Raw genomic sequence first — 22,783 nt, forward strand, 5'->3', positions numbered from 1 at the left:
CTGGGCTTGGTTTCTGTCTTAGTCTGTTTGAGTTGTTATGACAAAATATCATGAGCTGGGAGTTTATAATAAACAGAAAGTTATACAGTTCTGAAGGCTAGGAAGTCCCAGATTAGGTGGTGACTTTCATCTTTCCTAGGCTTGAGCTGTGTGAACCATCAGCAAACAGAACTGTCTGAAATATTGAAACCTAGAAAGTTCTTGATACACACAGTCCATAAATCTTGATCTATACAGAATTTTATTTTATTTTATTTTTTAACAATAAATGAGAATTTTAAAAATATCAGGGCATATTTCAACTGGTTAAATTCTCAAGGTGCCTAATCGCTCTATCGATTAATTTTTATTTGTTCCAATAACTTAAGTCAGATTTTTATTTAATTTTAAATACTACTTTTGACTCCTCTGCATTATGAGTTCTGGTGAGACTAAATGACATTCAATAAGGGAAGTAAGATCCATTTCCATTCCCTTGGAATAAACTATAAAACTTTTCAAGTAGGATTTCCATAGGGTCTAATCTTGTTTAAGACAAGATTCTTTATAAAGTATTTAGAATGGAAAATTGCACCATTTCATGAATCTCTAGATGAATACTGTTCATTGCAGTAACTACATCTTTATATCACATAGAAATTCAGTTTTAAGAAGGCATTTGAGCTTTAGACTACCACAAAATCTAGTCAATGGCTCACCTTACACTCCTTACACTATAAAAACATGGTGAGTGAAATAATTTATTTTAATAAGGATTATCATTATCAGTATTTAACTTTGAGTTCAGTCAAAGGGGAAGAAATTTCCAGGTAGTACATTGTTAAAGAAAACTATGTGGGTAGGGGTCAGCAAATGGTGTAGTGGTTATGTTGCTGGACTTCCACATGGCCAACTGCAGTTTGAATCCCAACGCAGTGGCTTGAAAATCATGTCAGGAGTGTGTGTGCGCATGTCCAAGATCTCAGGAGGAGAATGGAGAAGGGATGGTGGCATGGCCATCCTACCTTGGGGGTGATTTCTCCCTTTCCCTCTCACTGTCTCTGTCTCTCGGTCTCTCTTTGATAAGCACACATCCCTATGGCAAAAACATCCCCCCCCCAAAAAAGAAAGAAAGAAAACTATGTGGATAGCACTTAGAGACTATATTAATGGTTCTTAGCATCTATTATACATTAGCATCACCTGGAAAGCTTTTAAGACATGTTGGAAGCCTGGGTACCACCCTTAGAGATTCTGATTAAAAACTGGAGTGTGCACAAGCCATCAATCTACTTTTTAAACACTGTAGATAATTCTAATGTAGACCTACACTTGAGGGGCAGTGACCTAGATAATTGGAGTTAAATTTGGTTTAGGCAAGTGTTTCCCAAACTTTAACGTGCACTCGGATCACCTGAGGCATTCGTTAAAGTACAGATTTAGACTCAGTAGGTCTAATATTTGCACCGAGAGTCTGCATTCCCAACAAGCTTCCAAGAGATGTCATGTAGGATACTGGGCTTGCTCCACACTGTGCCCTGTTCATGCAAGGGGAGCAGGGCTTGTACGTTATTTCCAGGCAACTGTACATCCTGTAGACTGCTAAGACATCCACCAAGGAGCAAGTAATCCTACTCTTCAGTATGCCAACAATTTTCCAAGGTGGAGCCCTTGTTCTTTTGTTTGTTTGTTTGTTTTTTTGGAGAGATTTTCACTGTAGGGCGTGTGCGCTCGCCAGACAGACAGAGAGAGACATAGAGACAGAAAGCGAGAAATCACCCCCCAGGGGGGATGGTCACGCCGCAATCCCTTCTCCTCCATTCTCCTCTCGGGATCTTGGGCACGCACGCACACGCGCCCGGCGTGAGTTTTAAGCCACCGGGTCCAGGACACAAACCGCAGTCGACTACGTGGGAGGCCAGCGACATAGCCATTACGCTAACTGCTGGTTCCCGAGCCCTTGTTCTTCAGCTTATCAAAAAGGCCAATTCTCAAAACATATCCCAAGTCTGCAGAATCAGTAACTCTGAGTGAGGGCAGTTAACAAGCTCTCCAAGTGACTCTAAGCAACAATCACTGCAGTATGCTAGTATCAGTGCACCTGGTGCTAATAAGATAAAGATTATAGAAGATACGTAGGTGGCCATAGGCTTGTCTTGTTTTTAATCTATTTTACTAAGAAATAATTTATATATAATGAATAACCTTTAACCTTTTTACTCAAGTTTTTGCTTTTTATGCCTTTTTATTTTTTTAGGTTTCTGCCATAGGGTACACACCTTCACTGGGGTGTGGGGGGGAGGAAAGAGAGAAGTTACTAGGACTCTGGGCATGCATGCACATGTGCCTGGCATGAGTTTCAAACTACTAGGTATAGTATTCAAACTGGAGGGCCAGGTTGGAGTCTAGCATCTTAACCACCATGTTACCTGCTGGCCCCTATTCAAGTTTTTCAACTGTTGGGCATGGTGGCACCTGCCCTATGGCACGTTTTTCAACTGTTAACTAACCACCCTGAGGAAGAGCACTACCAGTTGGGGCATTTCAGATTTTAATCCCTCATTCTCCAGTTTTAGATGCAAATTCACACACATCCAACTCTGTATGCACCAAAGTATTTGAAAGAAAGTTAGAGAGAGTGGTGATGCAGGCAGCCCAAGGGAGGGTGATTAAGAGATGTTTCATAGACTCAGGAGATCCAGGAGCTGGTGACTCCCAGGATCCCATTGGGCAGAGAAATGCCCCTGAGAAAGCTTGTTAGAAGGAACAGCTCCTCGTGCTTGACAGAGTCCTGGTCTAGAAGGTCCAAGCTTCTTGGGAGAACACCTACTAGATAGTTTGATGCGGAAAGCAGAATTCTACTTCCTAGAATTGGGGTACGTGATCAGAACCTGACTCAGGTCACCAAGTGTTCAATCATCAGGCCTGAGGGCCAAGGCTGCAGCCAGCAGCACAGCAGAAGTAACTGAAGGCTGAGGAGAAAGTCTGGTGTTCTCATGGCATTTGGCTCAGGTCTGTGGCCCATGAATTTTAAGACCCCAGGTGTACAGGTGGAGTGCGGAAAGGCTGGAGACATGGGAAGGAACGTTAATAACATGAAAATTTTATCTTTCAAGTGTTCTCATCTAGGATGTTAAAACTATCCTAAAATTAAGTAGGAGAACCACCTATGTTTATCTAAAGGTCACAGATCAACTTCTAAATTATATTAAGAAGAAAAAATAAAACAATCTCTCTCTTCCATGTCAACTAATTTCTCCTGGCTCTACCAGGCAGGTCGAAGTCCTAAGCATACCAAGTGTCAGTCCCATAGGACACCAATGCCAGTGTTAGAACTGCTGCATTCCTATGGGTTCAGAGGGCAAAGAGGCAGACTAGGACAGTGGTGATAGAATAAACTGGGAAAAGAAATCTGAAATTCACTGTAAGTGTTATCCCAAGAAGAGCATAAGATAACAGAGAGAGAAAAATTCCATGCCTAATAAAAGAGGGAAACTGCCATCCTAGGTAAGTCCAATAGATAAACCCAGGATGGAAGGTTCAACTAACGAGCCTGTAATACTGACCAAGAGCAAACTACTTTTGAAACTGGTGACCAGTGAGCAATGGGAGTTTTGCCAAAAAGCCAGCAGAGATAACCCCAAGAGTAATCGCAAAAGGAAAGTCAAAAATAATTTTCAGTTTTCAAAAGAAAGAACTGATTGTAGGCAGGTTGTGGTGCAGTGGTAACATAACTGGATACACATGGGAAAGGTCTTGGGTTGGCATAGCTACTACTGAGGTGGACAGTGGTATCAACACTCTGTTGAGGGTACTTTTCCCTTCTTCCCACCATTCTCTGTCTCTATGATGGAAGGAAAAAAAAGTATTTTAAAGAGAGAAGAATTGGGACCAGCAGATGACATAATGGTTACATCACTGGACTCCCATGTAGTTGACTTGCTATTAGAGTTCCAGACCTGGTGGCTTAAAACTCATGCTAGGTGTGTGTGTGTGTGTGTGTGCATGTGCGTGTGTGTGTGTGTACATGCCCAAGATCCCAAGAGGAGAAGGGATTGTGATGTGGCCATCCCCACTGAGGGGTGATTTTTTTTGCTTTCTGTCTCTCTGGCGAGCACATCCACTCTATAACAAAAATCTCTCTGAAAAAAAAGAAAGACACAGAGAGAGAGAATTGACAGAGTATAAAAAAAAGGGCAACTGGGCCTTTTTTTCTTGATACAGTCTGAATGTCTTCAGGTGATAAAAAATTTTGCTTCTGCTGTTCTCTGTCCACATAATGAAGTCAATGACAGTTAAATGAGGGAGTTTAAAGTGTCATCTGATTTTTCTTTTCGTTCTTTCTTTTTTTCGGTTTTTGCTATAAGGCATATGCATGAGAGAGAGAGAGAAAGAGAGAGAGAGAAGGCGAAGAAGAAGGAGGAGGAAGAGGGAGGGAGAGAAAGAGGAAGTGAGAGAAAGAGAGAAATTAGCCCATAGGGGTGATGGCTAAGCCACAACCCCTTCTCCAATCTCCCCTCAGGATTTGGGGCATGCATATACACATGTCTAGTGTGATTTTCAAGCTGCCAGATCTGGGACTGAAGCAATGCAGGATCCAGTGCCTTAACATCCTGGCCACCTGCTGGCCCACCATCCGATTCTTGAATCACCTTCAGAGCACAGTGAATGAGTATCTGGGCAGGAAATAAGTTGCTATCTATGAGTACGGGTGGCTGTATTTGAAAGACAGAATTAGATGGGCCTGGGTAATATTAGCATGTTCCTAGTAAAAAATGAGTTTAGTCACTTGCAAATAGTCAAAACAATGTGTTAGCCTGACTTGTTATCTTCACAATACTGAGTAGGTAGGTCAAAAAGGACCTCTAAATAGTTACAAGAAAGAAGAGGACATATGAGCTGTTCTTGGTCATCACTCAGAAGGTTAAGTGTCACATTCCAAATGGACTTCTATTTGTTGCATTCCTAAGAGACAATTTGGGCATTGCCTAAATCCAATCCTATAGACACTCTGTAATGATGCCCTATTGTCCTATAAGATCTTGTCCTTAGTGACTTCATTCTCCAATCTCCCCTCAGGATTTGGGGCATGCATATACACATGTCTAGTGTGATTTTCAAGCTGCCAGATCTGGGACTGAAGCAATGCAGGATCCAGTGCCTTAACATCCTGGCCACCTGCTGGCCCACCATCCGATTCTTGAATCACCTTCAGAGCACAGTGAATGAGTATCTGGGCAGGAAATAAGTTGCTATCTATGAGTACGGGTGGCTGTATTTGAAAGACAGAATTAGATGGGCCTGGGTAATATTAGCATGTTCCTAGTAAAAAATGAGTTTAGTCACTTGCAAATAGTCAAAACAATGTGTTAGCCTGACTTGTTATCTTCACAATACTGAGTAGGTAGGTCAAAAAGGACCTCTAAATAGTTACAAGAAAGAAGAGGACATATGAGCTGTTCTTGGTCATCACTCAGAAGGTTAAGTGTCACATTCCAAATGGACTTCTATTTGTTGCATTCCTAAGAGACAATTTGGGCATTGCCTAAATCCAATCCTATAGACACTCTGTAATGATGCCCTATTGTCCTATAAGATCTTGTCCTTAGTGACTTCATCTAATTCCAAATATCTATGACAATACGTATCACGTTATGTACACAGCATCTAGGAGGAAGAAAACACACACTCAGGGCACATTAGTGCCTCATGTCCAAGTGCATGTAATGACATTAGGTCAATAACTTTAGGTGGTTGTTGTCAGCAACAAATGATGCTCTTCCATGCCTCATTGTTCACAGAGCAGCTATACTCCTACAAACCCCATTAAAAAAGAAAACAAGTTAATTGTTTTATTTTTACTCTTAGGGAGGGCTCTAAGTAATTGCAGAATTTTTAAATATTGAGAAAACAAGAGGCTTTACAAGTCAGAAATCTCCAGTACTTTTGAGAACACTCTTTTAGTTTCAACTCTGGCAAATGTGCAAACTGCTGGTGGGCAGGGATCAGCACACAGCTAGCAAATGAAAAGGTGTTCATTACATTGTTTCTTGGGTTACGGGCCTGTATTTACAATCCCCAAGGTCACATTAACCCAGACTGTACCAGTTGACAAGATCTGCAAATCCAGTCATGCCAATGTAAATAGTATTTCAACACACAGACAATGCTACCTGCTGCCTCTTTGTGATAAATACTAATTCAATCAGTCAAGGAGACTTTGGCTAATGCTTGTCCAGACAACATCAGCTGATTTTCTTCAGGCAAATCAAATCTATAGGTAATCCTATAAACCGAATAGGACTTTCAATATAAGAGGTCCCCCCAAAATATAAAAATCAGTGGGCTTAAGTTTCATTGTCTAACTTTCTCTCCTTAAAGAAAAGCCCCAACTCCCCCCCACAAACACACGCGTCCAACAAAAACAACAAAAAGGTGGGAAGGAGGAAAGAAAAGAAGCAGTAGGAATATGGGGAAAATAAATAGAATGTGTATAGTAAAGAAAACAAATAAATGAACAACAAGATTACATCATTGTTTCGATCCTGTGGAAAAATATTGGGCTGAATAATGGCTCTGACATCATTTGCTGACTTATTCTTTACAACATTAGTTCTGAAAGATTTTATTCTGTGTTTCTTTAATAGGCAAGATGTTTTTGAAAATAGCTGACAAGCTATCTTCTTTGTTGAAAATCGCATGAGAATAATAATAACAGTAATTCTGAAAATGCTACAGTACAGAAACCTATCTAAACAAAGCTTTCTCATGCTTATTTGACCAAGGATTACCCTTTATGAAAACTTGGTGGAAAAATGAAATTAAAGTACAAGCTATTTTGGTGTAAAATATTTTTGAAATCCTTGCATCATTTTTTTCATACTACACATTTTCAGCTTTGTGAAGACCCCTTACATAAGTGGATGTTTTTGAAGAATCTGTTCTGCAGACCACCAATTTGTGCCACCTCTCCCAGACATAACCATGTTAAAACATCTACCTAAAAAGTACACTGATACCATACTGTGTTACAGATAGAAGGTGCTGTTACCACCCTGGTCATTATACAAATGAGAAAAGGGAGCCACTTTTAAAATTTTAGCACCGAGTGGTGGTAGAATTCACAGTCTCCAGTAGAGTCTGAGTTCAAAACACCACCTACTGAGAGTGTGACCTTCTGCAACTTACTCACCCTCCTGGCCTATTTCTTTCTCTGCAAAATGAGGGTAATTATGATACCCATCCCAAAGAGTTGTGAGAATCAATTAATACATATGAAGCACTTTGAGCAATGCCAGGCATACAAGATGCACTAAAAAGTGTTGCTGCTACTATTATTATTATTATTACTGTTAGGGGAACTATTAGGTCATCAGGAAAACCATATATTTTTCTATGGCTTTTGATGCAAAAATGTGTCACAACTTTTCCCATGACCCAGTATTTCTGCAAACTGCAAGATGATAAACATTTTAGGCTATGAAGGCCACATGTGATTCTTGTATAGTTTTCATGTTTTTTGTTTTGTTTTGTTTTAATTTAACAGTTCTTCAGAAATGGGAAAACCATTCTTTGGCCCTACAAAAGCAGGCTGAGGTCTGTGTACAGCCCATAAGTTTCACTGCAAACCTCTGTTACGATTGTGAAATTCACTGCTCTATATCACAGAGCTCAAGATGATGTGTTCTCTCCATATCCTCATGCATTCCACTTTTTAATTCTATTTCAAAGATCAAAACACTTACAAACACATGTAAATCCATGCTACACCTATGGTATGCTCCCAAGAGCAATCTTTATTAGCAGGAAAAACTGGAGCTATGTGGAAAATGGAGAAGCAATTTAAAGCCAGTGACATTTTTCTTTCCCAGGGTCCGAAAGGTGAAATCCACACTACATATTATGCTTCTGGTGCAATTAGAGCAATTCGTTTTGCATTCCGTTGGTGGAGCCACTTGATAATACTTGCAATCAGGGTAAAAGAAAATGATCTGGGCTGGGCCTAAAGTCTTTTCTTATGAAACCAGTCAAGTTCACCACAATGGTGAGAGAGGTCCCAGCAATGAAAATATCCTTCTACTCCCATGAAGACCAATGCATTTTGAACAGAACTGCCTAGGAGGCTGAAAGTTTTCTAAAGAAGCAAGAGTTGAGAATACCCTCAGGCCACGGGGATTAATAATGATATTGAAGTCCCCCAAAACATTTAAAGACCATCAAAATGCACAAGATAATAATTTTTAAATGATATAATGCAGTGTATTAAACTCTATAAGCACCATGTGCCCAATTACCTATAAAAGAAAATTACATCTGGATGCAGACACATTATAGCAGTGGCCAGGAGTTCAGGGTAGGAGGAATGGGGAGGAATTCCCTAATGGGCACGTGGTTTCCTATTGGGGTTATAAAAATGCTTTAAAATTTGACAGAGGTGGTGGTTTCACAATACTGTGACATATGAAGTGGGGCTGAACTGTTCACTTTGAAACAGTCAATTTTATGTTACATGAATTTCACTACAATTAAAAAGAGAGAGAGAGACAGGGCCAGCAGGTGGTGTGGTAGTTAAGGTGCTGGATTCCCACATGGCCAGTCACAGTTTGAGTCCCAGATGCAGAAGCTTGAAAATCATGCCAGGCACATGCCCAAAATCCCCAGGGAAATGGAGAAGGGACTGCAGTGCGGCCATTCTCCCTGGCAGTGATTTCTTACTTTTCCTCTCTCTGTCTCTCTCTCTCTCTGGTGAGATGCCCTGTGGTAAAAACCTAAAAATTCAGGACCAGCAGTTGGCATAATGGCTATGTTGCTGGACTCCCATGTAGTCGACCGTGGTTTGAGTCCTGGACCTGGTCGCTTAAACTCACGCTGAGCATCTGTGTGTGTGTGTGTGTGTGCCCAAGATCCCGAGAGGAGAATGGAGGAGAAGGGATTGCAGCGTGGCCATCACCCCTGGGCGGTGATTTCTCACTTTCTGTCTCTCTGTCTCTCCCTGTCTCTCTCTGTGTCTGTCTTTCTGGTGAGCGCACGCACCCTGTAGCATAAACCTGTCCCCCCCCCCAAAAAAAAATGGGGCCAGCTGGTGGCGTGGGGTTAAGGCACCAGACTCCCACATGGCTAACTGCAGTTTGAGTCCCAGATCTGGTGGCTTGATTACTCATTTTCTCTCTGTCTCTCTTTGATGAATTGGAAAAATAACAATAAATAAAATTAAATTAATAATTCTTAAAAAAAATACAAAGAAGGGTGTAGAGACTCCAAGGGATTCTTACTTCTTTCTTTTGACTCCCCTGTCTTTCCCCTATAGAAGGCAGTGTACATTCATGCTGTCCTGTGAGCCATACTTGTTTCAGGTTCGGGAAACACCACATTGCACTGTAACAGTGCACTCTCCAAGCAAATGTTTAAAATGGCTTTGCCACGGTGCTCGATCTGGTGGCAGATGACTGAACAGGAAGCTAAGCCAAAGCTCAAGGCTTATTTCTCAATTTGCTCCTCGCACAAGTCCAAGGAAACCTAAGGCGGGTGACAACATTGCCTGAAAACAACAGCCAAACCTCCTCTAGCTCCAGTGCCTGTGTCTCTGAGCCTGCATTTTTTTTTTCAAATGTTTATTTATTATTATTATTTTTCATTTGAATCTTGCTGAAGACAGAGAGAGAGAGAGAAGGAGAGAGAGAGAGAGAAGGAGAGAGAGAGAGAGAAGGAGAGTGAGAAAGCAAGCCACCAGGTCCAGGACTCAAACTATGGTCAGCCATGTGGGAATTCTAACACCTTAACCACCATGCCACCTGCTGGCCCTCTGAGCCTGCATTTTTGACAAGAAGCTTTATGTTTAAGTAAGTCCTGAATTTAAAAAAAAATCCATCTTGACTGCCCAAGTAGGGGGTTTCTTTCTTGTTTCTTTTTCTTTTTTTTTTTTTTTTTTTTCTTGCTATAGGGCATGTGTGATGGCTGGATAGACAGCAACAGAGAGACAGAAAGTAAGAAATCACCCCCCAGAGGGGATGGCCATACCGTAATCTCTTCTCCATTCTTTTCTTGGAGTTTTGAGCATGCACACACACGTCCGGTGTGAGTTTTAAGCTGCTAGATCCAGGACTCCAATGCAGTCAACTACATGGGAGTTCAGCAACATAACCATTCCGCCACCTGGTGGCGCAGTAGCAGGTTTCAAAAGAAAACAAAGCTGTTTTCAAAATGTCATTGGGCTAAGGGACAGTGGGGCCAGAGCAAGCCCCTTTGACAAGCCTGGGATCCCTAATGGTGTGTGATCTCCTTCTCATTGTATGAACCACAGCAGATCACAAGACCAGAAGATTCCCAGGGCAACATATTTTACATAAATTATTATCCCTTCTTCTTCCACCCCAGAGTAACTAGGGCCTCAATTTCTGATAACTGGATCATCACACTCCCAGCAGATGACACAAAAAACGAGTCTGTATCATAGTTTCTCTTAGGATTTCACCCAGAACAACCACTCTGAATTCCACACACAGTGTGTCTCTGGTCTTTCTTCCTTAGTAGTTACAGCCAAAATCAGCTCATTTTCTTGAATTCTGCCTCAGTATCTCTTTTATTTATTTATTACTTTTTTTGTGTGAGAGATTTTTGTTATAGGGTGCATGTGCTCACTGGAGAAACAGAGAGACAGAAAGTGAGAACCCCCCTCCTCCCCCCCCCCAGGGAGGATGCCCCTGCCACAATCCTGTCTCCTCCATTCTCCTCTCAGGATTTTAGGCATGCATGCACACATTCATGGTGTGAGTTTTAAGCTGCCAGGTCTGGGACTCGAATAGTGGTTGACTAAGTAGGAGTCTAGTGACATAACCATTATGCCATCTGCTGGTCCCTAGTTATGTTTTAAGCTTCTATGTACATAAGAAGTACTAGGAGTCTGATTTGAATGTAGAGTCCGACTCAGCTGGTATGGGGTAGAGCCTGAGAACTTGCATTTCTTTCTTCCTTTTTTTTATTTTTTTAAGGACTCTACCATTGGGCACATGTCCAGGCAGGAGAGAGACAGAACAGTGAGAGAAACAGTGAGAGGGGGCCATTCACCCCCCAAGGGGGCCGACCACTCCACAATCCCTTCTCCTTCATTCTCCTCCTGGGAACCTAGGCACGCATGGGTGTGATTTTCAAGCCACTAGGGTCCAAGACTCCAGCCATGATTGACCGTGTGGGGCTCCAGTACCTTAACCACTATGCCACCCGCTGGCCCTGAGACCCTATATTTCTAACAAGCACCAGATGATATGACACTGTAGGGGCCCCGACCATACTTTGGTGGAGCTCTCACCCATGCTCATTACCGTATATGAATCCTCTTAGAATGTAAACCTCACGTGGTTCCCCTCCTGCAACACAAGTGATGACCTTCTAATACCTCCCTGGAATCCCCAGGATAGATTCCACAAGCACTTAGCTTGCCATATAAAGTGGACCACAGTCACAGCCAAACTTACCAATGTCCCAGTAAAAAAAAAAAAAATGTTCACTGTGGTCTACTCACTGGACTCAGGTTTCTCTGCTTCTGCCTTCCTGGTTCATTTTCTCACTCCCATGAACATCGCCTTCTCTCTCCTGGTAGACTGTCCACTATGGGCATTACAGAGCAAGACTGGCAGGCCCTCCCTTCTGGGTACATGGCCTGCTTTTTGACAGAACTACTTTCCTCTCTTCTCTTGGGCTGAGTCTTCTTTTCTAGTAGTTTGACTCCTGGTCTTAGGGATGATTTAGGGTAGCCTAGGGACTTTATATATACATAAGTGTCCCATCAAAGCAACTAACCTGGACTCTCCTTGGCTCCTACTACACACTTATTTGTGAAGAGATTCCTTAAACCTTACAGGAGAAAAAGACTGCCAAGTCTTACAATAGGACTCCCTTTTTTACAAATGAGAATAAAAAGGCAAATAAAATTCAAATGATCTGCCCAATGTTAGAATTCATCAAAAAATAATTATCAGATGAATAGCAGAATGTAGAAAGGAACAAAGGTTAGAAAACAGCAGTTTCATTTAAAATGCTGATGAGGTGAGCACATGAAGTAAACAAGAGCATTCATCTTAGTACAAGAGCATTCATGCTGCATGCTGGTTGTTGTCAGGAGCCAAGCTTCTAAGTGATCCATAAACACATTTGTCTTTTGGTACAGTGTCGAAAAGAACACCAATTACTTGTCAACATTTTAGTTTCTTTTTAAAATTTTCTTCATTTTTGATTTTTTCTAGAGGTTGCATGTGTTTGCTGGAGAGAGACAGAGACAGAGAGAGGGAGAGGGCAAGTGAGAAATCACCCCCTAAGGGGATGGCCATACTGCAGTCGCTTCCCCTACATTCTCCTGAGATTTTGGGCACACCTACACATGCACACATACAAACACACACACACACACACACGTACACCCAGTATGTTTTTCAAGTTGCAGGGTCTGGGACTCAAACCATGCAATCACACATGTGGGATCCAGTCACCTTATTCACCAGTCATCAGCTGGCTCCTATTTGTCAACACTCTAAGATCTATGTTTAAAAATGCAGATGTTCAGTATCTCATGAAAAAAAAAATCAATAGCAATCAAGCAACCACAAGAACACATTCTGATAGTTGAAAAACTGGCTGAATGTGAAGGGATGCCACTCCCTTGACTGGTATACATGCACTCCTAACTGCTGAAGTCTGCATCAGTTGTCTTTGCCTGACATTTTTCTGTGATTCACATCACCCCCCTGGCTCCTATAGGCACCTTTTTCACAACATCTAGCCCGAAGGTACTATGGTTCTTGGTGATGCACAGGTAGAGAAATAATCAGGGTTCAGAGAGAGCCCGCATGGATGAGACGCAGAAGTGCTAGATCATGGATAGACGGTCCTGCTTGAGCAGATTGAAAACCTGGAGAGCAAAGTAGGAGCAAGTGGAATGGAAGGAGAGTGAGAGCGTGCCAAAGAAACTAGTTTGATGCTCTACACAGATTCACCGGGGAACACATTCCTCCTAAGGCGGAGTTCAAAGGTCTCTAAATTCAACCAGTAATAAAAACAATAAACTCTATTATCTTTATTTGGCAAGAAGAAAACACATAGGTAAGATGGGGGATTTAAAACTTAAGAACGGGCACACACTCATTTGCTCTGATTCATGACTCTGCCTTCAAGAGAGCTTGTTATGCACCTCCTTGATTTGTTTGAGGTGAATTCAGGACAGTTTAAGGGGGAAAAATGATAAACAAGAAAATGCTGACTTTCAGTATTGAGAACATAAACAATAAATAACACACATGCATACACCTATCCCACACTAGAGTCTCAAAAAACTGTGAGGCAAGGTGGTGAAGAAACTGGACAATTAGTACGCTGGAGTTCAGACTGACAGGAAGTTAGGATTTACAGTTGAGCTGCTTAAGCATTCAGTGGGCTTGGGTGAGCCCTGGTAACGGCCCCAGAAAATTAACATAGGTTCTTCAAGGCTTCTGCAAGAGTAACAGGATGTAAATGCAAGTTACTGAACTTTCTTCATGGTGGTAGTTTTAAACTTGAGTGTGCATCAGAATCCTCTGGAGGGCTGGTAAGAACATGGAGTTCTAATTCAGTAGGGCTTAGACAGCTCCTGAGAATCTCCATTGCTAATGAGTCCTCGGATATTTCCTTAACTGTTGGCCTGGAGACCACACTTTGAGAACCTCTAGGTTATATGACACAATTAAAGCAGCATATCAAGTGTTCTGTTTTAGTTTCCTTAAAGGTACATGCTCTCACCAGAGTTGGGGGTAGAGATAGAGGGCAAGTTGGAAAAGAGGATGGAAGTCTGAGGGCTTTTTCCTGTTTCCAAAGTCTCTTCCATAGGGCCTGGAGTGAGTCAAGCCCAGAAACATTAAAACAGTCCATTTTAGCCCGATTGATAAAAGGACTCTTCCAACATCCTGTTCCTGGAATAGTATCCTTGTGATGGGTGAGTCAAGCCCATAAACATTAACAGGCTATTTGACTCATTGTTAACAGGACTCTTCCTACATCCACCCTGCACCCTTTGACACATATAAGCCCCCTTATCTCTGTTAAAATACACTCTTTACTGATGCCTTCATGAAATACAGACCTTCATTTCTAATCACCAACCTAAGAATTATAAAACCCATCTCTGGCCTACAAGTGTGCCCCCTGGAACCCCTTCCAGATGTCCTGCCTTTTTGGGCCACACCAATGGGGGAAACTGTTTTCACTAAGTTGCAAACCTTGTCTCTCACTCTCAAAACCAAATCAAAGGAATCCCTGGATCTGAATACCCCAAGAAAGGAATGTTTGCCTTTCTCCAGGCCTGGCCACACATGTTTGTGTTTAGAAATAAACTGCATTATTATTTCTGTAGAGTTGATTATTTCCATCAACAGAAATCACCCTCCACTGGGGATTGCCATGGTTCATTTTCTTCTCCTCCATTCTGGGGACTCTGGGTACTCACATGTGCCTGGTGTGATTTTTCATGCTTCATGATCTGAGACTCTTAACCAGTTAGTTGGCCATGTGGAATTCAGCCATTTTAACCCCCATAGTATCTGGTGGCCCCAAGTGGTAGCATTTTAACATGGAGTGTTTTGAAAATCATATTTCTAGGAACCAGCAGATGGTGTGGTGGTTAAGGCACTGGACTCTCACATGGGCAACTGTGGTTCAAGTCCCAGACCTGCCAGTTTACTTTCTCATTTCCCCCTTCTCTCTCTCTCTAATCCAATTAGAAAACAATAATAACAAATAAAGTTAAATAAATAAATCTTAAAAAGAAAAAAATCATATTACTAGAGTCATAGAAATAACTTCATGTTAAACATGCCTTTTATTGTCCTTACTTAGTGAACTCTTACCAGTGGCTAGGCTGTTGAAATAAATCAGCGTGCAGGTCTACCTATATGCTGTAGTCAATGTGATAAAAATTTGTTTGGGTTCAAGACAGTGGTGACTTTTGGTCTAATCTGTGCTAAGCCAGTGAGTCTCAAACTTCACCCAGTGCTGAATCCCCTGGAACGTCCATTAAAACATTGAGAGAGGGGCAGACAACAGGTGCATAGTGGTTAAGGAGTTGAACTCCTACATGGCCAACTGAGGTTTGAGTCCAGGACCTGGTAACTTGAGGATCATGCTAGATGCTGTGTGTGTATGCCCCCAAACCCCAAGACAAGACTGGAGGAGAAGGTACTGTGTCATGGCCATCCTTTTTAGGGGTTTATTTTTCATTTTTTCTCTCTCTCTCCATCTCTCTCTGGCAAATGCACACGTCTTATAGTTAAAAACCTAAAAAAGAAATTACTGGGGGTGCAGCATGGTGGCATAGTTGGTAGCAAATTGAATTGTAGTGCTGGAAGCCACATGGCCATCTCTGAACTGGATCACTGGGTTAGCTGGAAAACACTCTAGGTTCATATGCATGTATGCCCAATCTATTGATGAGCCAGAGAGCAGGGGAAAAGGGATCTGGCATGACGAAACCCTGTGGAGAGTTCTTCTCTCTTATCAGGAATTTTAAAATATGTATGTAAATACACACACACACACACACACACACACACACACACACACGCACAAACACACACACACACTGAGCCTCATACTCAGAGTTTCATATTCATTGGAATAGGGTGGGATGCAAGATTTTGCATTTCTAAGAAGCCCCCAGGTAAGGCTAAAGTCTCAGGCCTCTGTTCTCTGGTCTGTCTCTGTTGGGTTTGCTTCATGCTTGAATATCAACAAAGGAACTACTTAAGGGGCTGAGGGCTTTGCAGGATGTTAGCAAACCCAGGGGAAGGGATTTTTAAAATAAAGAGGTTGTTGTTGATGTTTTTCAACAAAACAAAGAGCAAATCCCTCCTCCAGAACCCATGGCAATGAGCCTTCCATTCAACATAATTCAAGTTAAGCAAAGCAATTCTGACATCCCCCCCAATTTGTTGAAATAATACCTTATTACTTGCAATAAATTATCCACTTTATCTTTTTGTATATAAAAGGAACAGATAATATTTTCATAATTTAGTTTCTATAGTAGCTATTCATGTACATACTTGATGACTTGGTTATAGAGTATAATTTATGGAGTTCACCAAATATTTACAACCTGTATAAAGTATAATGAGCAGTCTGGAAATTGTCTAAACTCAATCCCAATCTTTGCATTTTGAAACTCATAATAACAGCTTATTTTTTGCAATCAAAAGAAAATTCAAGTTGGTATAAAATAACAGACTTATTTGTGGAGATTTTAAATGAGGGCTGTATTTCCGTCTCATGCGCGGTGACTCTGATTTCAGTTCGCTGTACAACCACCAGCTGTAACTTAATGAAAGACATCTGAACTCCCTTCAACTCACTAGAGACCAAAATCCTTCTGAGCGAGTTGCATTCTGAGAGAGAAAAAAATACAAGAGAGGACCTAGAGTTGCTTTTCTAACTAAAGAGAATTGTTAGAATGCTCAGTAGGAAGTTATTTGTACAGTTTATGGCGAAATAGTGGGCAAAGAAATAGGAATGATTCGGGGAGGGGGGAAAGTAGCTTTATTACAGTTTAGAAAAAACTGGGGAAATGCCTTAGTCCTATGGCTGCTTTTATTTTCAAGTCTTTTAAGCTATACGACACAGAAGACTCACCTATTACCCAAAACCACACTGGGTTTGCAGTCAAAGTGGTAGCAATTTGCTAGCAATTCTTTATAGTAGAGGAGTTTTTCAGGAGAGGAAATGAAAGATTTTTTTTTTTTTTTCCCAACTGGAACGACAGGAAGGCTTTAGGTAAGCAGGATATAATGATCCACACTGGAAAGAGGCCAAGACGCCAGGGTCACGACCTCCAGTCTGGTCATGGAGTCTGAGCAGCAGCAGCCCAGCGACATCCTGAAAAGTGACTCTAAAAATAACACCCCGGGATCCCAGATCTTTCTGTTCCCTCTGGATGATCACTGAATCACATTTTCTCAGTCTTCTTGTCAGCAGATCATTTTCTTAGCTTCTATTGTAGCTAAACTGTACAAAATTGCATTGTGCAGCATCAGAGGTTGTACACATTCATCACCTAGGCTGGAATTTATTGATTTAGTCAGCAAAATACCTCCATGAAATAGGTATTTATGGAGCATTTACTAAATAGTAGGCACTGACTAGCCTAGGTGTTGGGCATACAGCAGTGAACAGAAAACTGCCATGGATGAAGGAAGAGAATAAATGAATAATGAATACCTAATATGTAAATAGTAGTAAGTGCTATAAAGAAGTGCTATAAAGAAAATGAAATCAGGATAAGGAGTTAGGGGTGTAGAAAGGTAGAAAGATGGGAAAACTCCTGCGAAAGTGGCACTTCAGAGGCTAGAAATGCAAAGCAGAAAGCTCTGTATATGAACCAGAGAGGGAACAGCATATGCTAAGTCCCTGAAGCTAGAAGGAAACACAGGAAAGAGGGAGATGAAGGCAAAAAGGGAAAGGGAGATGGGGTGGTATCCTGTAGGGCCTTGGAGATTCTCAGTAGTGCAGCGATGTGGTCTGAATTACATTTAAAAAAATCTTCCCATGGGCCAGAGGTGACATAGTGGTTAAAGTGGTGGATTCCCATGTTACCAACTGCAGTTTGCGTCCCGGGCTGGAAGGCTTGAAATTCATGCCGGGCTCATGTGTGTGTGTGCCCAAAATCCTGAGAGGAGAATGGAGAAGGGAATGCAGCATAGCCATTCCCCCAGGGGGGTGATTTCTCACTTTCTGTCTCTGTGGAGAGTGCACGCACTCTATAGCAAAAAACTCTTTAAAAAAGTCTCTCTAACCCAGATGGCATACTGATAAAATATGATGCTCTGCAAGGCAATCTCACATGGAAAGGTTCCCACTTGGTGTCCAGAGACTTCCCTGAGTATTCTGGGAATGTATGTGCCCATGACCTAGGGCTGGCAATGGCTGGGGGTATAAGGACACAGTATAAGGACCCTGTTGAGGATGCTGTCTCTTTGCTTCTCTCACTCATGGAAGAAACAAATAAACAAACAAACAAACAATTCCCTCCAGCTGCTATTTTGAGAATAGACTAAAAGGGGCAAGGTCAGGACAAAGACATCAGTTAGAAGTCTCTTATAGCAGGACAGAAGAAAATGACCCTGGCCTGGACCACAATATGATAGTGAGAAGCAGCTAGATTCTAGATATATTTCAAGATGGATCTATGCGTACTTGTTAATGGACTGATGTAGGAATGAGAGGAAGGTGTTCCCAGTCTCAGCAATTGTGGAGCCAGGGGTTGTTGAGATGAGGACTACTATGGAAGACTCAGGTGAGAGGAGAGAAAAGTCTGTTTGGGATTTAAGATATCATTCAGTCAAGGAGAAAGGACATAGAATTGAGGGCAAATCTCTAAGGCAAACTTATTTAATCTTCAAGCATTGATATAGCTAAAGAGCACATAATCAGTAATTAAACAAAGATGTTTTTTTCATGCTATCACTTTTTACTGAAAAAAAGCACATCCATACTTTCAGAGTCACATACATGAAAAGTCACTTTTTATTCATTTGAAACCTTAAGTCTGACAAACTAAGATGTCATCTTAAATTTTACTGACTCTTAAAATACTTGCTTGCAATAAGAAGAAAAAATATTGAAGGTACTCCCTCAGAAGCAGAACAAAGAAGGTAAAAATGACTTGCTCAATGGCAGAAATTCCTCCTGTGAAACTGAGCCCCCTGTGTAGAGGATGTTAGGTTGAATGTCAGACCCCTTGCCTGGATTAAATGTTTGGGTAAGTGTAATCTTCAAAATGGTCAGATCTTAAGTGCAACAAGAACCCAAGAAGTAACTATAGGCTCAAGAGTCTCATAGACTACTCATGGTCAAATTTTACACTAAAAACCATCTTTACTTAAACCTTACCAGTCAGACCAAGAGTCAGCAGGTGAACCTAAGTCAAGCAAAACACACTCACCACCAAGGGAACACTGAGCCCTCCCAGGTAGAACGCTACCTTCCAAGATACTATGCTCCTCTGCTCTCACTTCACATGCCCACCATGAGTCACTCATGTTTGTTTCCAAACCTGTTTATGTCAGTTGTAATAAAACATTACATAAACCAACAAAATATTCTTATACAGAGAAAGAGTTGAATAATTGTTTAAAGACAAGTTACTAACTTATCTATCTCAAACTACGGAAAAGATAGCTAAAAATCTAAGGAAAGAAATCATAAGATTGTAGGATTTTCCATTCAGTTGCCTTCTATTCCATGAGGGTCCTTAAAGGCTCAGCTCTATTTTAAAGAAATCAAACTACATATGGAGACAATGCATTAGGAGTGAGGTGTGTGTGTGTGGAGGGGAAGCATGAATCCCAATCAATAGATCCACATTTAAAAAAGCTTTGACTTGGGGCCAGCAGGTGGTATAGTGGTTAAGGCGCTGTACTCCCACAGAGCTGACTGTGGTTCGAGTCCTGACCTGGCAGCTCACTTTCTCTCTTTCTGTCTCTCTCCTTTTCTCTCTGGTGCGTATACATGCCCTATAGCAAATTTTAAATAATAATAGTAAATAAAATAAAACACATAGTTCTTTGGGGAAAAAAAAAAAGGCTTTGACCCTAACATTTAAAGATTAGCCAAGAGGGACCCCAGGTGACATAATGCTTACATTGCTGGATTCCTACATAACTGACCATGGTTCGAGTCCTGGACCCAGTGGCTTGAAATTCATGCCAGGCACACATGTGTGCATTCCCTAAATCCCAAGAGATGAATGGAGGAGAAGGAATTGCAGTATGGTCATCCTCTCTGGGGGGTGATTTCTCACTTTCTGTTCCAGTCTCTCTCTGTCATTCTGCTGAGTACATGTGCCCTATAGCAAAAAATAAAATAAAATAAAATAAAATTACATGCTTCAAAATAAAGTCTTTTTTTTTCTTTTTTGAGAAGTTTTTCGCTATAGGGTGCATGCACTCACCAGACAGACAGAGACATAGAGACAGAAAGCGAGAAATCACCCCCCAGGGGGGATGGTCACGCCGCAATCCCTTCTCCTCCATTCTCCTCTCGGGATCTTGGGCACGCAAGCATACGTGCCCGGCGTGAGTTTTAAGCCACCGGGTCCGGGACACGAACCGCGGTCAACTACGTGGGAGTCCAGCGACATACCCATTACGCTAACTGCTGGTTCCCAAAATAAAGTCTTGAAATGAAGTACGTATTGATTTTGAAAGCAACCTGTGCTAACTGATGTTTGAGATGAACTGATCAGGAATACGGTTTTTCATTAAAGGCAAGTTGACTGTTAGTATGCTGCATGGCCCCAAGATACTTAGCCCCTGAGTGACACTCAGTGTTTGAATGGGACCACCCACAAGCACTATTTCGGGTACACTAGGAGAGCTCTGCTTTTCTCATTGACCTAATTTAATTTATGAATTCTATCATCCTTTTAACCTGAGGTGATTATATCTGTGTGTATTTTTTATAAATCCTTTTGCTTTGATGACTTGTAGGTCCTACTAAGGACGATGAAACATACAGAGGAAAAAGAATAAAGTAGTGGGGATAGTTTTGAAATCAGGAAGTAGGCATGATTCTACACACACACACACGTATATTCAGTGAAAAAAATGTACTCAATATATTTTTGCCAAGTTTCAATCAACCAAAACTATGTGCTCTAATAGTTATGGACTGTCCAGTTTGAATAGTGAGATTTATATTCACATATTACAGTATAATGAAATCTGAAATTCTGAGTAATAGCTTCCATAAGCTGAAACATCTAGTTTTTTCAATAGGAGCAGGTTTAAATAGCATTGAGTTTGAATGAAAAACCCAGTATAGAATTATTTTGTGGCCCTTTCTTATCTGGTTAACTGCTTACAGTTCAGTGGAGAAAGAAACATCCAAATCTTATCTTTAAGTATATAAAGTATGTATTGCCTCCCACCCCTCAAACACGTACACATAAGTAAAACAAGCAAGACTGACAGCAATTGAATGATGGAAAGCAAAAATATCATGGCACTGATTTGAGCTGTTGTTCCAGGACTGTATCTGCTCAGAGCATGAAGAGGCAGGACGCAGGGGAAAGGGGCAGTACGGAACAATGTAATGAATCAGAAAACCTGAGTTTTAAGTCAGCCTCTGGCCTAGCCCGCTTACTAGTCTCAAAGTTATATTCCTTTACCTTTCTGGCTTCATTTTTCCTCTTCTGAAAATCAAGGTGGTCAAAGCCCTTCCTAAATGTCATTCTAGCTCTGAATTCCATGACTCTCTGATGAGAACAGCTACATATGTTGAGGGTACTCAACCAGAAAGCCTGGTTCAGCCATGGTTGCACATGCAGTGGAGTATTGCTGCTTGATGCTGGATGCCATATGGGAGGGCTCTGGGTTCGTGTCCCAGGTCTACCTGAACACGTCAGTACAAGCATGATCCCAGCCAGCAGCAGCACTGGGGGAGGACCATAGTGTGGGGACCCTGTTGAGATTGCCTCTCTCCCTCAGGAAATAGATAAAAGAACTTAAAGTCAGTTCACAAGGCACATTTCAGGTAATAACTTATGTAAACATCCCAACGATCCTAAAAGCAGGTATTTTTGTTCTATCCCATTTTACAGATGAAAAACTGAGCCACAGAGAGGTGAGGTGTGTGTTTGTGACACAGTTAGTAAGTAAAAGTGCAAAGTTTGCATCCAGGCTCTCTGTCCCCAGAGTCCAGATTCTTGAGCTCATACAGTCATTACTGTTATCATTGGAATTGACAAAAGTCAGGGAGCATAAGTCTACAGACCTGTTTTTGTTTTGTTTTGCAAAATTCCAAGCAGCTAAATATCTGCATCTGATGAACAGAACTGTCTCCTCACTGGTAGTCAGGATGGTCTTATGGAACTGAATGTTGCTTGTTCAAATACCAACTAAGAAAATTTTTTGTAGCAAGTATGCAGCCTTAAACTATATGAAGCAAGAACAATGCATATTTAGATCAGGGTTTAAGAACACATTCGAAGTACACACTGACCTGAGTAGAGGAATCAAAGAATGCTGATACCACACGGGAGGCCTGGACTCAGTTCCTGACCCAGCCTAAATAGGCCAGACATCCTGGTGAGGACCTGTGGTCCTACCTGGCTGGGAGGCTGGGGCAGGCGGAGTAGGATGTGCCAAATCTTGCAGAAATACCTCTCTACTCTCCCTCCTGCATCCACTTGCTCGCTCTCTCTCTTATTATATATATAAAATAATACTAAAAAATTACACAGCCCATTTACATATGGGGGAGGGAGAGGACATTTAACTGAGACTACCTTAGTTACTTCTGGATTTTCGGCCACCATGTAAGTGAAGTTTATGTTCACCAAATCTATACCACTGCAGACACAAACTATCCGCCCTTCCAGATCATTTTCTGATTTTCCAACAGCTTCAAGAGCAGCCAGAATTTTGGGATCCTGTATAGGGGGACATAAACAGGAAAAAATATGTGAGATCACACAGCATGGAGGAGACATGGTAAAAAGAAACCACATTTGGTATAAAAATATACATATACCCAAGTGTTTTTTTCTTTCTTTCTTTATTCCCCCTATTTACAACATTCAGAGAGGGCCATTCAGTGGTGTGGCAGTTAAAGTGGCTGGATACCATACGGCCAACTATGTGGTTTGAATCTCAGACCAAGGAGGCTAGAAAGACATCCTGAGTCTATGTGTGCGCATGTCTCAAATCCTATAAAGAAAGAGAAATAGAGAAGAGGTTGTGGTGTAACCAACCCCCATAGAGGGTGCAGGGTGATTACTCACTTTTCTTTTTGC

General features: G+C 41.5%; 1 protein-coding gene across 1 annotated transcript in view; it reads right to left on the minus strand.

Annotated features, from left to right (window-relative positions):
• Positions 1-22,783, minus strand: part of PLCB4 (phospholipase C beta 4) — a 472,346-nt gene that overhangs the window by 140,686 nt on the left and 308,877 nt on the right. Inside the window, exon 6 of the mRNA XM_006150920.2 lies at positions 22,277-22,420. Coding sequence (XP_006150982.1) covers positions 22,277-22,420 — 144 coding nt within the window. The remainder of the gene's footprint in view (positions 1-22,276; positions 22,421-22,783) is intronic.

Source organism: Tupaia chinensis, unplaced genomic scaffold, assembly GCF_000334495.1.
Source record: "Tupaia chinensis unplaced genomic scaffold, TupChi_1.0 Scaffold000305_1, whole genome shotgun sequence".
Classification (NCBI taxonomy): domain Eukaryota; kingdom Metazoa; phylum Chordata; class Mammalia; order Scandentia; family Tupaiidae; genus Tupaia; species Tupaia belangeri.